Genomic DNA, 16,983 nt, shown 5'->3' on the forward strand with positions numbered 1-16,983 from the left:
ATGCAAAGAATTCAAATGTGTTTGAGGACATCCTGCACATAGTGAGCTCGTTAGACGTGTGGATGCAGTAGACTGGCAGCTCTGTAATACAAGGTGATCTTGACAAAAATACAGATCCATGTTTGACTCAATACCTTATTTATACCAAAGTGACAATATTTTGCTTGTGACTATTGGTTCTTTGACAAAGTACATGTACTAAATTAAGGTGGGTGATAATGATTTGGCAAAAAAAAAAGAAGAATCTGGTGATATTGGTATGAAGGCCAAGCAAGTAGAAGCATCCACTCAAACAAGTCGATCAAATCCCTGTGGTGCAGTCTAGCTAGAAAAAGACAGCTGTCAAGCCATAATCACATCACAAATAATGAAAACCCCAGGCGTTACCTCAGATCACAACCTTTAAAAAACTGTCCTGTTCTAACATACTTAATGTGAATAAAATTAAACAAACATGCATTTCAAATTTCCAAAATAACCTTTATTCTAAACTTACATTTTAAATTTTAAGTTTAGTATAAAAAAGTTAAGTGCACCTAAGTTCCTTTTTTTTTTCTTCAAAGTATTCCATCTTTTGACACTCATCTCCTTTAGTAATCTTAAAAGATAGAACGTGTACCAAAGTCTATCACATCACTTTAGTACATACATCTATTTTTACAAAATATTGTAAAGAGAATCCCTGAACTATAAATGTCCATTATCCTTCAGAGAGTAATCCATTTGCTGGCTGTGGTTGGCATAGCATCTACTGGTCAGCTGCAGTTTACAGTACTTCATATTGCTGGGACAAAGCCACCATTATGCTGCTTTACAAACAATCAGAGCAGAGATGGAAATAAAAGGAAACATCAGTTTGAATCAGATTTCAAAAGCTTTGATAGCTGTGGCCTTTTTCCCCAGCAAAGCTGCATGAAGCGACAGAGTAAATGAACGTTGAGCCATTTTAAAAACACGTGACGCGTCAGTCACGCCTGGTATGGTAGCTTTGTGTGTGAGCCACTGAGTGCAGGTTCATCAGACGGATGGAGCATGTTTCCAGACAGCTGTCTTTTGGACTTAAATGACACTGAAATCACTCAATGTTGGTTGACAGCAACAGCATTTGTTTTCTGGTGGCCACAGCTGTTAAAACTTGATGTGGTTTGTCGGATACCCAGTGACACATTGACGCTACCAGACACCAAAATGAAGAATATCTACAAATATTCGTTTACGGCATCTATACTGACTTGTCTAGTTTCAGATACAGCCTTTAAGTTAGCGAGATAAAGTGTTGTGTAAAGTTTCTAGAGAAGTTTAATCAGCAGCACAAAAATGTCTTGGAAATGAACAATTATGCTGACAGTGATGTAGCCTCATGTTTGCATCCATTTTCAGGCTACCGAACTACATGACACATCTTGGCGTCACTTTCAAAAATGGACCTGACTTGATGATAAAACCTAGAAATGTTCAAAAACAAAATCTCACAGCTTTTTTTTCCTTTTTTTTTTTTAAAGTCATGAAAACAGAATTTTTAAAAAAAAAAGAGTAGCCCCTTGTCTGCAACCACTCGGATTTGCTTAGCAGTGCATCTCAGATAGAAGGTATTTAATCAAATTTGTACATAGCAAAAGGTGCAAAAGTATGCAACAACTTAAATGATGCAATTAACCCACATAAAGTGACATTAACACACTATCTAACAATTGCAGCCATGTCACACTGAAGGTCTTGGTACCAGCAAACGCTGCTTTTTTCTATGATATGTTTGCTTTTAAATTGTGACATTTCAAATTTCAAGTCACAACCAAACATAAGTGCATTGTAGACCAAATCTTTGGTACAACCAGCTCATTGGTTATACTAAAAAATGTATCAGCCTAACTACTCATGTAAATCACTTACATGTGGAAATGGAACCAAAAGGAAAAAAGGTAAACACTGAAATATTTAATGAAGTCACATCAACATCTGAAAATGGTGACTAGAAACTAACGCTATCCATAAAAGGTTACATGTTTTCCTACGGTGAAGAAATACTTTGACAGCTGGTATGATGAAACCAAATTATACTGTGTGAAAAGACAAAGAAAGAGTGGAGGGTAGTCCTTGAAATCTGTACAACAAAACATTTAGTGTATAAACTCTGGGTATCCGACTGTGAAATAGAAACAGGAGACAACAAAAGAAGCTAAAATGTTACACCAACCACCCCTTCCCATTCAACTTACTATTTGGATTTACTTTAAATTTCTTTCCTTTAAGTTTACTGAAGTTAATTTGCTTTAAATTAGGGCTATCCCCAGTGCTCTTTGGCACTTGACTATGTTCATCTACAAGTTGCCCAACAAGGTACAGTAAACCACTTTGGATATTGCATGAAATCTTTTGTGGAATTATTTGCTTTAATCTAATTTCTTAAATTCACAAGTGATTTAAAAGTAACAATCTGTCAGACTGACACTTCACTGTGCAACAAATTCGCCGTGGTATTTTGGATACTGTGCAAAGGACAAGACAATTCTAGCTAAAAGCACCCAAGATGCCTTTTTCTTTTTTTTTTGTATACTTGAGATCTCATTTTTCATGATCATCAAACTGGTATTTACATGGAACTATTACACATCTATTAATTTAACTACACTAAAAGTTTTCAAAAAAAGACAAGTGGAGATTGCTCTTTTTTTTTTTTGCGCTTTCACTGCAACTTTGTAACTGCATTTCACTTTCACTATAAAGCAGCTAAACTATAGGATGCAGGTCTGATATTTCAACATTTCATTTACGTAGTTTTACAGATATACAAGAACATCTCAAAGTAATTTGTGATCCTGTCGATCAAAGGAGACCAGGTCTCTTCAACAAATACGGATGCCTGGAAGAGGTCCAATCTGGAATGACCAAAGAGGTTAGGCCCAATGGAGCATTATGGAATGAATTCTACGACTAAAAGATTTTAGTTTGTCCTCTCCAGACAGTGGCATTCATCATTTGATCTGTAGGTCAGAAGTGGAGTACTGTACCTTTCACGAGGGCTCTAAAATATTACATTCCATTAGGTGATATCAGTATTGTGGCATGGCCAAGCAGCCTGAAGAGGGAGGCGTATGGGTTGGGGAAAGAACTTGGGCATCGTTGGGGGAGGCGGGGGGCACGGTTTAGGCATGAAGGAGGAGTCGAGGACTTGCTGTTACCAGATGGTATAACCTCCACTGGATCCACCCAGGAAGAAGTTATTCTTGCGCTGTGTCATTACAACATTGGCATTCTGCATGGCAGCCAGCTGAGCTGCGTTGGGGGGATGTCCAGGAGGTGGTGGCTAGAGGAGGGGGAGAAAGGAGCACAAACATTGGTGGAAAGCTGAGTAACTTTGGATTTTTGACGAACACAAGATGACACTGCATCTCAGCAGCAGCACCCTCACTGCAATCATTCAGGCTCCTCTGAGAGGTGGATACTCACTGGGATGGAGACGCTGCTGCCTGCTGTGAAGCGAGCACCAGCATCAAAGCCGCCCTCCACCATCACTGTTGAACCAGGGGGGTACACGGCTCCCATGGGGTAGTAAGCCATGGGGACATTCTGGCCCACCGGCGCAACAGACATGTGTGGCTGCATGGGCATAAACATCTGAGCACCAGGGTAGTGGGAGGACATCTGAGGCAACTGACCAGGCACCTGAGGTGGAAGCACATATCTGGGCTGGTATATCTGCAGAGGACAAGATTTTAATTTTTAGAACTGTTAGAACGGCCCGTATTAATTGTATCATTATCAGACATATGAATGCAAGAGTTACCTCAGAATATGCAGGTGGTGTGTCTGTGTAAGGAGGTGCCTGAGGAGACATTTGCATAGCAGGAGGGTATACAGGTGCAGTGCTCTGCTGAGGGTACACAGCCTGCTGTGGATATGAACCTGCAACACAACATTTTATGTTAAGCAAACGTCCGTCCTTTGGGCTTTTATAGGTGACAGACACAGAAATCCCAGACTGAGTGAGCGACAGTGTTTATGATGGAAGGAGCACATATGTAAACCTTAGTTTATCCGCGCAAATAAAAAAGAGCCCTGGGAGAAAATACAGTTTAAATATTTTGGTTTTTCCCCCCCAGGAGCAGGGTTTAAAACTGACTAAACATGACCATTTGAATAATCAATTGACAGAAAATAAATTTCAAGAAAAAAAATCATTTAAGTCATCTTTAAGCAAAATGGCTAAATAAATAAATAAATAAATAAATAAATAAATAAATAGCTCTAGCTTCCCAATGTGAATGTTTATTTGTTTTCTTTGTATTCTCGTCGGACAAAACAACAATTAAAGGCATCGCGAGGGGCCCTGGGAGCCCTTTGTCACATTTGCTGACATTCAGGAAAACCGAGAATTTATTCGAGGAAATAATCTTGAGTTGCGGCCCTTCATCTAACGCATCAAAACCTGGTGGCAACAAAAGATCTGTTTATGGACACATGAGGTGTCCCTAACTAGCACAGTAAAACGATGTAACAACGCGCGTCGTGTCCACGTAAACATACTTGAACACACACGGTAATTAACGGTGAACATGTAGCCGTCTTAAATCCACGGACACACGTTTAAAACGCCATGCCTTGTAGACCCAGGCAGTGGAATCATGTCAGCTGAGCCTTTAGAAATCTGCCCGTGTGGAGCGATGCTAGCTAACTGAAAATATGTGACCTGGTCACTAATTCTCCGCTGATATGAGGTGACACTAAATTTAGGTGTTCACTATTATCAGCTACAGTGTTTGACAGTGAAATAGATCCCGCAGATCAACGTGTGTGCTACACAAGTTATCCGGAGAAAAAAACACGTCCGTTTATTGTCATGTACGTAGCTGAACGTGAAGTCCGCTTCAGATGGCCATAACGACAGCTCCTCGTCTCTGCTTATAACGTCAGCGCCGCACAGCGAACAGCTGACTAATAACCTAGAAAGGCTCTGGAGAAATACCTTTGTTGTTCATTGTTCTGCGCTGATCCGGAGGCTGAGGAATATCAGATTAAACGGAGCTCTGCGTCTCTTGTCACGGCCTTATAACAGGTTACGGCTTCACAATCACTCACTTCCTTGTTTTTCAGCTTCTTGTTGTTGTGGAAGTGGTGACGTCAGCCGTTCTCTATCGGTGGTTCGACGCACCCGGTGCTCTGCGTGCGCGCGCCCCCTACAGGTAGAAACGGAGGGGAGGTCAAGAGTGAATGAAGGTGAGCTGGTGACTTCCTGATCCGGCTTTACGGTCAGGCACAGGCAGCCACTCACTTTATTAGGTACAGCTGGCAAGAGGCTGTACAGGCTTATTCAACAAACTATTATCATCACTGTTCATATATCTAACTAGTGTTACTCACTGTTCCCACACTGCTTATTATTAGTCATAATAAAGCCCCCCACCTCTGATCCTGGTTCTGTTCAAGGTTTCTTCCCATTAAAGGGGAGTTTTCCTGCCACTGTTGCCTTATATAATATCCAATGTTTGCTCATGTGGGGACTCTTGAATCCTTGACTTTGAATTCCTGAATCGTTGGGTCTCTCTCTTGATTAAAGATTTCAAGACCTTTATTTGTCACATACACAGTTATACACAGTATAATGTGCAGTGAAATGTTTTTCAGTGCCTGTTCCAGACTGAAACAATAATAAAATAAAATAAATATAAAACAAATAAATAAAGAGTTTGGTCTAGGCCTGCTCTTTATGGAAAGTGTCTTGAGATAACACTTGTTATGAATTGGTGCTATATAAATAAAGATTTATTGATTGATTGATTGAAATGCTCCTCCATGACTCTTCACATTCAGTCTGTGGTGAAACTGTTTTAGAGAGCTGTACATCTGCATCTGCATGGTCATTTTGGAGGATGTACTTTGTGGTGCTATTGAACTGCACTGCACTATACAGAGAGGGGTTTCTGTCATTTAGCTTAACCTCACTGATTTAAATGTGGTAGACAAAATAATAGAAACACCTGCCCAAGTAACAGTTGGACGGCACCGCAAACGACATCCTCCAAAATGACCATATAGACGAATCTACACATCTCTGAAACAGCTTCTGCAAAATCACAACCTTCATGAAGGGAGGATTTATTGCAGGGCTGTTGCATTTGTTTAGCTGGGTGTACCTCATAAATTGTTACCTGAGTGTATGTTTAGAAGGAAAAAACTGTTAAATATGCAGGGTGACAAGACAAAAAGGGGTCTGTTGTCAGACTACAAGCTGAAATACAAAAACACACAAACAAACAAAAAAGCTAGATGCAGTATTTTATAATAATAATAACAAAGTTGCTGTGTTACAGCAGCCAGGCGACACATGAATGGAAAAACAACACAAGAAAAATATAAATACAAATAACTTAATCAGAAAGTCAGCTAAAAACCAGTATCATACTCTATAAGGCCTGGTAATATTCTGTACATGGTGCATGTAGGTTTTGTATATACTGTGCATTGTTTTGTATTGATATAACTTTGCAGTTGCAATACTGATGTTAACTGGCAGTCTCCATTTCACGACCTATCTGTGTGGCTCACAATGAATATTGCACAAACGGCTCTTTTCACAGCAGATATTTTAACTTGTCATTGTAGAACAAGCAGGTGTGACTAATAACATTAATGATGCCTCCTTTCTGTTCAAGTGTCCCTGTGAGTCACGGCAGCAAGCAAAAAACGAGGACCATGACCCGAAAGCAGCTAATTGGAAATCATCCATTATTTATTCAGTCATTATTTACACCTGTGCTTTTACTGAGACCTATTCAGCGATTCATTGTTGTTTTTTTAGTGGTAATATCTATGGAGCAACAACAGGAAATGGAAACGCGTTCCAGCAGCACCAGTAACAATCTGCTGTGTAAATCTAGCGGCAAAGAAATTTATTCTGTGTTTGCAGACGTCTTGCATGGTCAGATTATAATTATCCCATTAGGACTTCTGTCACAGGTGTAGTAAAGCTTTTTTCTTTTTTAAATGCTTTGCACATTAAGAATTTGGGGAATACAATAATAACAACAGAATAAATCAGTTGCACTGTACAATCCAAGACAGTAAAGGAGGAAGAGAGAAAAAAGTTTAGGCCACAAAAACACAAGGGACAGATAAAATAACAAAAATAATAGCAACACAGACTCAAGTCAACGCAGATTCTTGGCTTTTTGGTTTAACTTGAAGTACTTTAAGAGGAACTCATTCTCATACTCATGTCACACTAGAGAAAAAACAAAGTGTGAATGATGAAATTAATGATTATTTGCATAAAGGTAAACTGAAATCCATTTAGCTGCTGTGGTCTTAGGCCCCTGGTATATACAGTAACAGAGTCATGGTTAACGCTGACCTGTGTTTTTTAAAGTCATTAATGTAGTGTGCAAGTTTAACACACTTTTACATCTCTATTTCAGAAAATGTACCCGGTAATATTATTAAACAGAGATAACAAAGTCCTTTTATGAACATAGAGCTGCAACTAAAAAAAAGAAGAAGACTCAGTGCAGTAAAAGGGGCCCAGAAATCCCACATATGCTCCAGGTTGTAACTGATCTCTATCGCTGAACTCAACGGTTAACCATCATTTTTCACTTTGGGACACACACTATGTGTTCACATGACATGTTAATGTGAAAGAACTCCATACAGACAAGGCTGATGGACGCTCATCTCATAATCTCTCATCTTTTTCAACTTGCAAATATTTACAGTTTTCAAAATAACAAGACAGGACAGACTTTTCTTATCTTACATGTATATATGTGTAAACTAAATAATTTTGAGTTTTTTTCCTCAGTATCTCTGTATTCATGTTTCCATTCATTCAGAAATACAACCAACTTAGGAAAATCACACACACAAAAACACAGCAGGGGTGACACCAGTGCACAGTCAAATATTTAGGCAGGAGGAAGTCCCGCCCACAGGGGTCCTTGAATGGACCTATTTTATTCAGCTTTGGACAAACCAAAGCCAAATATAGCAGGGCCATAAAAAGGCAAAGGATGCCCCCTCTCCTCTCCACCAACATGTAGTTCTGCAAACACAATAGGAGCGCTTGCTTTCTTTTTATTTTTAAGGGAACTCCCACGTGCTGTTCTCAAAAACTATGTATTAATCGGTTGCAGCAAACAGCTTGAGTGCGACTTAGAAATATCTGCGAGTTGAACAAAGAGCAGTGCAGCTGCTCGTGCACTCGTTCTCCTCCGTCATGTAACCGGGCTGAAGCTCCCTGCTGCTCCGCCTGCATCGGAGGCGCGTCCCCTTTAAGAGCACCATGGCACCTCTCAAGTCGAGGCAGACATTTTTCAATGCAAGATTTTTCCTTGCATAAATTATGTTCATGACGTAGTGCAAAAGGCCAATTTTGTGGCAATTTCCCCCGACTTTACTGCTCAAAAAGGATTTTGTGAGACACCTCAAGGATTTCCGATCACCTGAACTGTTGCAGAAAGGGCATCGTCATTAAATATTAAGAGAGAGAGGAGATCCTAACATTGCAACCCTCCTTATCAATGCAAATACCTCTTTTGTGTGCAGTCACAGCCGCTGTCTGGGAGCTGAGATGAATTTTTAATTATGTGTGACTGAAACAAACTGTGACAAGGACCTTTATGAGAGCGAGGGATTACACAAAGTAAGCTGCATTTACGCGGTAAGTTGAATATAATAACCGGAGTCTGATCCAGCCTGCTCTTCGCGCATAGCGGCGAAATGGCGAGAGGAAATGAGTTTTGGTTAATATGCAATGTTCGTAATTAGCATAATTTATATATTTATGATAAAGAGAGGCAAATACATAATATTCGGTCTCTCGGCACGGGTCGAGATGGTTTCTGTCGCCTGTACTTGGTGGTTGGTGCCGGTGTCCAAAAGTGGCCGACGCGACGAGACTTTTATTGGCCAGGATGGGGGTGGGGAGCCCATCAACACCCCGCTGAAGTTTTGACACATCCTCATTTCTAACAGGCCATTGCGGTGGGAAATGCACCATCTTTGGTCTCTTTTCAGAGCTGTGACTAATTTGCAGCCACTTGGTGCTCACGACCAGCGTGTTTCAGCACGTTTCTGCAGCTTAAGTGCAACACAGCATGGCCTGTTTATAGGCCCCCTCCCAAATAGTCTGGTCCTGCAATGACAGAAATAGCCCTGAATATAAAACAGTGCTCTGCATGTGGCTCTGTCCTAACCTAGCGTTTGTCCCTAAAGTGTTGAACACCACTGGCCTATCAGGGGTCACCATCTTGAAACTTCTCTTACATATTTGACTTGCTGAGCTGGCTGCAAAACAGAATAAGCAGTCAGACTAAATCAAGATGAATCCATAAGAGTTTAATCGGTGTGTGTGTGTGTGTGTTAACCCAGAATGCCAGGAGGACAGTGACTGCGGTGGTGCAGCCAGCCATGAACTCCCAGGACCCCCCTGCCAAAGATGCCCCGCTTACTGTCAATGAGCAGGTAACCCTCACCTGTGTGTTCAGGCACAGCGAAGGGCCTTCTCCTCCACACTGCAGCCACACTGAGCTCAACCCAACCAAACGCCGATAACCGACGTTACCTTCAAGTTCTTTGCTCCTGTTTGCTCCCGCCACCCTCCATGTGCCAGCATACCACATCATAACGGAATGATTAACTTCCGCACACAAGTTCATGGAGATCAGGACCCACTCTTCATGTCTCACCACCCAATAATACCTGCTGCTCTGTGCTTGTGAGGGTTACCGTTCTTTAAACTGCCATGCTAAATGATTAACTGTGGTTTTTCTCTCTCTGGTAACATTCTGTGTAGACATAGTCAGCAAACTAAAGCAATGCTCCTCACCGACGTTCGGAGGGGAGCTTGAGGAAAGCATTGCTTGAGCTGCTTGTTGGCTGATGCTCTTGTCATTGTTTTGGTGTACTCATGCTCTTTTCATTGGTGTCTCTTTTTTTTTTCTTTTCTTTTTTCTTTGGTGTTGTTTTGTTTCGGGTCATTGTGTCCTAACATGTGCTCGGCTTCTCTGTTCTCCTTAGCCATTCACTGTCTGACTGCAGAAGTCTTTTTTCAGCCATTTAAATCCTGCACTTTGAAATTCCCTGCCAAAGACAACCAGGTATGCATCCTCCTCTCTCTTCCCGCATTGTCTCTCTGCACCTTGTCCTCCAGCCCAGGTTGCCCCGCTGCCTCTCCTCTAGGTCTTTCATTATTGCATACCATGAATCATCGTTTCAGTCCAAAACCGAGTTACTGCATGCGGTTAAAGGGAGAACTGATAAACTTACATTTCTGTGAGCCTTGAGGTGCTACATCAAGTGAGACCACATTAAAATGTTTTATTTACTCAAGTGCTATACAAACTAATTACTCAAGTATTACTCATTTATCTGCTATGGAATTATAATAGCACCCTGAGCTAAAGAAGTAGATTAGAGTAGGCACTCCCTTCTGCATTTGAGTCATCTCAGCTTTTATTCCTGATTGCTGTGCAGGTCATTGTGATGTCTGGCCACGAGACTATTCGTGTACTAGAGGTAGAGGTTGATGCGTCTCTGCCGTCATCAACACCCGATGGGAAGAGCGAAGGAAAAGCGGATGAGGGTGTGGTTCGGCCCGCAGAGCAGGCTGAGATTGGCAGCGTGCTGGATGGCTCCGCTGTGCCCCAGAGCACCGGGGTAGCAGGTAAATCACAGTCACTCCAGATAATGATGGATCGCAGACGACTTATTATTCATATGCACACGACACAGCGGTGCTGAAATGTTAATAACAGCGGTGAAAACCACTTCAAATGTCAGTAAGGACCAGTCGTGCCTGTGCTCCTGCAGTGCTGGGCGAGCAGCAGGTGGTATCTGTGGAGGCTCCGGCCCCTGCTGTCCAAACGCTGACTTCTACCGTTCCCGTCAGTTTGTCCCTGTCGCAGGCCCAGGCCGCCATGCCCATCACTGTCCAAGGCTGTCCACAGGTAAGACTGTGAATTTACACACACTTTCCACATTCAGCCAAGTCATCAGAGAAAGAATGCATTAGTCATTGGTTTGTTCGAGGGACCAATTTAACGAGAGCCAGAGACAGAAGTTTACAAGAGCTTGAGCTCGTTGGACTTAAAAGTGCAGGGAATGTCCATGAAATTGAAGTGAGATGATCCGTGAATTTATGGGGATACTGTTTGCATTTCACCCCGTTAACATATTATTTCTTGTCCGATATTAATACATCAGAGGGATGCATGTCGCTCTGTGCTTTACTAATGTCTGTACTGCATTGTGAATTTGACAAATGGAGTAAATTTGATCCCCAACACCTGAATACAGAGCCTGAGGCTGTAGAAACTGTTGGCACAACATTTCCAGCAGTTGGAGAAAATGCAGACCTCACAACAACAAAAAATTAAATACCCAACATTGCAAGAAAAAATGAATCCTCTCAGCCACGAATCTTGATGGGAAGCAAATGTTTTATTGTGCTACCTTAGGTGCTGACCCAGGAAAGTTTGGCCACTCTGATGACCGGTATGATGGCCCAGACAGGATCCTTGGGGCAACCCCTGCTCATCCCCATCAGTATGGCGGGCTCCATCGGTGGCCAGGGTGGCCTGGCTGTTCTCACCTTGCCAACCACCAATGTAGCCACTCTCCCGGGGCTCGCAGCAGCTAACCCGGCCGGAAACCTCCTCAAGCTGCCCTTTGCTGGCCTCCAAGGTAAAATACAAACTGCCTGTATATGTGCGCTCCCCATTTGGCCTCTCGTATCCAGATTGCATCCAAATGTATTTTTGCTGGGTCACAGCTGACACCCGACTGCAAAAGTGCCCTAGAAACACAACATATTTTCTTAATTAGTCACTCCAGCAGCTTGTCCACCACTTTGAGCCACACAACTACTGGGCGAATTGTGCCGAAATTCTGTATTTGACATTCATGCTCGCAGAGGAAGAACCCCAATGACTAAGGTGATCATTATGACGATGATAAGTGCCTCCGCAAGATTCACATTTGTGGTTTTGAGTTCATTATCTCAACAGTTATTGGACAGATTTTCATGAAAGTTTGGTTCAGAAATTTACAGGATGAATTGCAGTCATTTTTGTGATATGTAACTTTTCTTGAGCCATCATCAGGTCGAAATGTAAATTTTTCCAATGACTGTCATGAAAAATCAGCTTGTTAGGGGTTGTTTTAATGCTTTTAGTCTGTTTTCTCACAGTGAAAAACATCATTGCAGAACAATAACAGGTTTGAATTTTTACTCAGCTGCGACAGTCCTGAACTCGGTCCAGCCCCAACTGCACACAAATGCACAGACGATGTTCCAGCCTCAGGCAGCTCCCATACAGCAAATGCAGGTGACGTCTCAGCCAACGCAGGTGACCAATGCACAGGTCACCGCTGCTCAGATGGCGACGGCCCAGGCCGCCACTACTGTCTCCCAGTCCAACATATCTGTAGCAGCACTCCAGACCGCAGGACTCTCCATCAATCCTGCCATTGTAAGAATACTGCGTCAAGGATTTACGCCTGCTCCTACTTTCTGTACTGTTATTTCACGCGAGTATTGCAATTTGATTTCTGTGCTAATAACACATGTTGTGATTTGCTGCTCAGATCAATGCTGCTTCCTTGGCAGCTCAGCCCCAGTTCCTCAGTTCTCTCACCTCCACCCCCATCATCACCAGTGCCATGTCCAACATGGCTGGCATCGCCAGCCAGATCATCACAAACGCCCAGGGACAGGTGGGTGCCATAACACTGCACTGCTACTCAGCTATGTTATGTTATGTTATGTTATGTTATGTTATGTTATATTATATTATATTATATTATATTATATTATATTATATTATATTATATTATATTATATATACTTGTACTTCCAGCTAAAGGGAAGATGTCTTAAATATGAACATCTGTTAAAATCATGTATGATTCAGTACTTCAAAAGGCGTTGAAGTACTGAATCATTAGCAAAAAATAGTGAAGCCAGCAAAATGAGAAACCCGTTTTTCATTTACAGACAATGTACAAACCTTACACAGTGCCATATTGATGCATATTAATTGGTAATCACACCTTCTCCGAGGACAATCAAAATGTTTTTGTGTTGTGCTCATTTTTTTGGGAATAAAGGCCCCAGCCTCCAGTTAACATCACTCAGCAGTGCTTTTTCAAGTCAGTGGAGCGTGAGACGATTTCTGTGAAAACTGATTTGTCCTCTCAAACGCTTTCATTACCCCGTCTTACCATTATTGCATTAGTGCAGTGTTTAATTTTGAAGGACATGATTTTTATTCCATTCGAACTGCTAATAGGGCGTACTTATTTCCCAGAAGCAGAAACGCCGCTATGACAGGTTGTTGAATGAATGTTCTGAGCTGTAAGTGGGTTTGCTAAGTGAAAACTATCACAGAGCGGTTGCATTCAATTACTCAGATGTATTTCTCTTAAATTCAAACGATATTTGCAGGTCATAGGAACGCTGCCACTGTTGGTGAACCCAGCCTCTCTGGCCGGAGGGGCTGCGACACCCACCCTCCCCTTGCAGGGTCTCCAGGTCCAGACGGTAACCCCACAGCTTCTTCTCAACACCCACGGCCAGATCATCGCCACAGTGGGGAACGCACCAACGGTTACAACCTCTGCCGCAGTTCTGCCCAAAGCTGCTGCTCCTCTAACTCTTACCAAACCGAACACACAGGTAGACAACAAAAATCAAGAAGGAGAAATCATTTCTGCTTTTACGCTTGAAAGCTGAAGGCAGTTTTATTAATTCCCGAATGTATTTAAATAACATTAAATGTAGCCATTTGTGTCATTGCAGGAATATAATGCGTTTGTTCCCTTCCAGGCTTCGGTAACAACTGTCACTCAGTCACCAGTTGTCATCGCCCCGCAGCCATCTGTCCTGAAGACCGCCACCACGCTCTCCTCCACAGTACCCATCACCTGTGGAGACATAGCAAAAGTGGGCCAGCTTGTCAGCAGTATGTACACCTGCTTCTCCTTAATCCAAACATAGATCCATTTTAAGTAGGTAGGTATTTTTAACCAGATTCTACGTGATTGTAGAACCCCAGCAGGTAGTCAGCAACGAGGAAGGCATTAATCTGGAGGAAATAAGAGAGTTTGCCAAGAATTTCAAGATCCGTCGGCTGTCTTTGGGGCTTACTCAGACACAAGTAGGACAGGCTCTCACCGCAACTGAGGGTCCCGCCTACAGTCAATCTGCCATTTGCAGGTAAATGACCCCCCCCGTTCACACTGACTTGCATATGAAAGCTTTGTTCAGTAATGTACTGCATCACCAGTTTATGACTCCTGATAAAGCATCAGTGGTTTATCAATGACAGATCGCATGGAGTGCATTTGATATTTGCGTACACTGACACACGTCACAGTTCTAATACTATCAAAACATACGTGTAGTTAAAGGCAGAGTCTGCAGCGCTGGAGTAACTAGCAAGAATAGCAACATTTTGAAAGCATCCAACCAAAAATATCCCACCCCCGCCCATTCAGGCTATTCTCCACTCCCTCACAATCACAGCGACACAAACAAGACGTGTGTGAATGTGTGCCGGTAACTCTGTAGCTGAGCAGTCATTTAAATTTTGGCTGCACTTTCTCTACCATTCTTGTGCCACTAGCTCGTTAGCTTTAGCCTTGTGGAAGACTCCGGTCATGCACAGTGGGTGCACTTGCAGGGTGCGCGCAGGTAGACAGGTACATAGGCAGACAGACAGGCATGTCTGGCTGTCCAATCATTTCCTTTGGTCTGTATGTATGTAAATGACTGGACAAGATTCTTACAGTGCAGTGGCAGCCACAGACACTGGATATTTTTGATTTCGTTTTTGTCAAACTATTTAATTTATTGATTGCTGTTGGGGTGTTTCAATCTTCAAGCATTTCAACCTATATAATAAAAAGTGCTTCTAAAGTAAAGTGCAGACGCTGCCTTTAAGGCACTCATGCAAACATCTACTCATCTACTCTCATAATGTCGGTGATGCTTAGTGGACTGATATTGTGTATTTCCTAGAAATCAAAAGGGTTTTTAAGGAGTTGTTTGACATTTTGGGAAATAAGCTCATTTGTTGTTTGCTGAGAAGATGAGAAGATGATATCACTCTCGAGTCTATTTAATATGAAGCTACATCAGCCAGCAGCTGTTTACAGTAGCATAGCTTTGCAGAAAGACTAATGAGAATAAATAAGACACAACATGTTGATTAGTGGGCTTTAGAGGTGATAGTAGGCAGATTTTGTTTGCTTGATAGAGAGTTAGGCTACTGTTTTCCCCCTGTTTCCAGTCTTTATGCTAAGCTAAGCTAACCATTTGCTGGCTGTAGCTTCATACATACCTTACAGATGGGAGAGTCCAAAATGTTAAAAGTATTCAATTAAATCAACACATCAAGGGTACAATTAGGTAACATGATGATGTTAAAGGGAAAAATTAATATGAAAAGCAATGAACTCATCATTATATGAAGGCCAGTAAATAAATTAAGTGGAAGACATTTGTCAATATGTTGACTAAAGCTTGGTTGACTAATGGTCTAACTTTCAAGAAAACCGAGTCTATGTGAATTCATAGTGGTAAAACCGAGCTACGGTTCATGCACTGCGTAAACTGTCTTTTGTACCGTAGGTTTGAAAAGCTGGACATCACCCCAAAGAGTGCTCAGAAGCTGAAGCCCGTGTTAGAGAAGTGGCTGGCCGAAGCCGAGCATTGGAACCAGAAAGGCCAGCAGAATCTGATGGAGTTTGTTGGTGGTGAACCATCCAAAAAACGCAAACGGCGTACAAGCTTCACGCCGCAGGCAATAGAAGTTCTTAACTCCTACTTCGAGAAGAACGCATTGCCAACAGGCCAAGAGATTACAGAAATTGCAAGAGAGCTAAACTATGACCGGGAGGTTGTGCGAGTTTGGTTCTGCAACCGGCGACAGACACTAAAAAACACCAGCAAGATCAACGTCTTCCAGGTTCAGTAGCGACCTCATTCTGCGAGGCTTCGCCACTGATCTTTAGCCGCCGTGGGAACTTGAACATTTCATGCAGCACAGATTCAGATTGTGTTGCAAATACAAGCTTAAGTTGAAAGAATATGAACTTTTTGAGAAAATGAAGGAAATTACACATAATTTAAGTGTTATGAAAGAGTTCTAAAGATGAGTTGTAATTGTATTTTAAGGCTGTATATGTGTACACTACTTCTGTGTGGTAGGTACTGAATCTGCATGGTCCTTTTATCATATACAGTAACGATAACACGTCATATTTAAAAAGCATTTGATGAACTTTTATACGAGTGGTTTTATAGCATATCCCTCTGAACTATATTACATGGCAGTGCATTGAGTCACATTGATTTTAGTCACATTAATTGTCACTTCGGCACATGATGCTGATGTTTGAGTTACATGCTTTTGCCACCGTGGATGTATTCAAAAATCTAACTGCTCATTTATTTTATATTCATGTAATATTTGTACTTTGTGAGCGCTTTTTTTTGGCAGAAATAAGGCTCTGTAGACTAAAAGTAGGCAATAGACTATAAGCTTGTTTTCATCAGACTTAGTTGTCGAGGGAATGTCAAAGATGACTGTGCTATCTGCCAAACAATTTTTGGAACAATCGTCATTTTGATATTTCTTACTGATAATCACAAGCATGAGCTTAATATCTGAAATCATTTCCTCTTGTTTGGCTTTGATACTTTAGTTCAGCAGTGTGAAGAGTGTCACACTGTCGGGGGTCATTTCTGATGTTCCGTGGACAACAGGTTCTTACCAAAATAAAGCTGTAGCTTTGGCTATTGCCTATGATGCCACAACTGTAAACTCTTTTTAGATTTTTTTTTTTTTTTTTTTTAATCATGCATTTGTTTCATTTGTGAGTTACTGATCATCATTGTATGTGTGGGTGACGTGTGAATTCACCACAGTCTGTCTTCTTTTTACACTTTATTTTTAATGTGCGTATAATACTCTGAGAGTATTTTGT

General features: G+C 41.8%; 2 protein-coding genes across 2 annotated transcripts; one reads left to right on the forward strand and one right to left on the reverse strand.

The window, feature by feature from the left end:
- Window positions 1-459: 459 nt before the first annotated feature.
- dazap2 (DAZ associated protein 2) lies at window positions 460-5,095 on the reverse strand. The gene is made up of 4 exons (XM_070839482.1): window positions 4,964-5,095; window positions 3,785-3,903; window positions 3,448-3,696; window positions 460-3,304 (listed from the first exon to the last, which is right to left on the reverse strand). Exons 1-4 carry the CDS (start codon window positions 4,974-4,976, stop codon window positions 3,176-3,178), a joined length of 510 nt encoding a protein of 169 aa, XP_070695583.1. The 5' UTR covers window positions 4,977-5,095; the 3' UTR covers window positions 460-3,175.
- Window positions 5,096-8,380: 3,285 nt separating this feature from the next.
- Window positions 8,381-16,481, forward strand: pou6f1 (POU class 6 homeobox 1). Its single transcript, XM_070839918.1, has 11 exons — window positions 8,381-8,653; window positions 9,364-9,456; window positions 10,468-10,657; window positions 10,804-10,940; window positions 11,451-11,676; window positions 12,229-12,464; window positions 12,580-12,708; window positions 13,439-13,669; window positions 13,820-13,955; window positions 14,041-14,209; window positions 15,626-16,481. Exons 2-11 carry the CDS (start codon window positions 9,403-9,405, stop codon window positions 15,969-15,971), a joined length of 1,854 nt encoding a protein of 617 aa, XP_070696019.1. The 5' UTR covers window positions 8,381-8,653; window positions 9,364-9,402; the 3' UTR covers window positions 15,972-16,481.
- Window positions 16,482-16,983: the final 502 nt, after the last annotated feature.

This window comes from Pempheris klunzingeri, chromosome 11 (genome assembly GCF_042242105.1).
Source record: "Pempheris klunzingeri isolate RE-2024b chromosome 11, fPemKlu1.hap1, whole genome shotgun sequence".
NCBI classification, from domain to species: Eukaryota; Metazoa; Chordata; class Actinopteri; order Acropomatiformes; family Pempheridae; genus Pempheris; species Pempheris klunzingeri.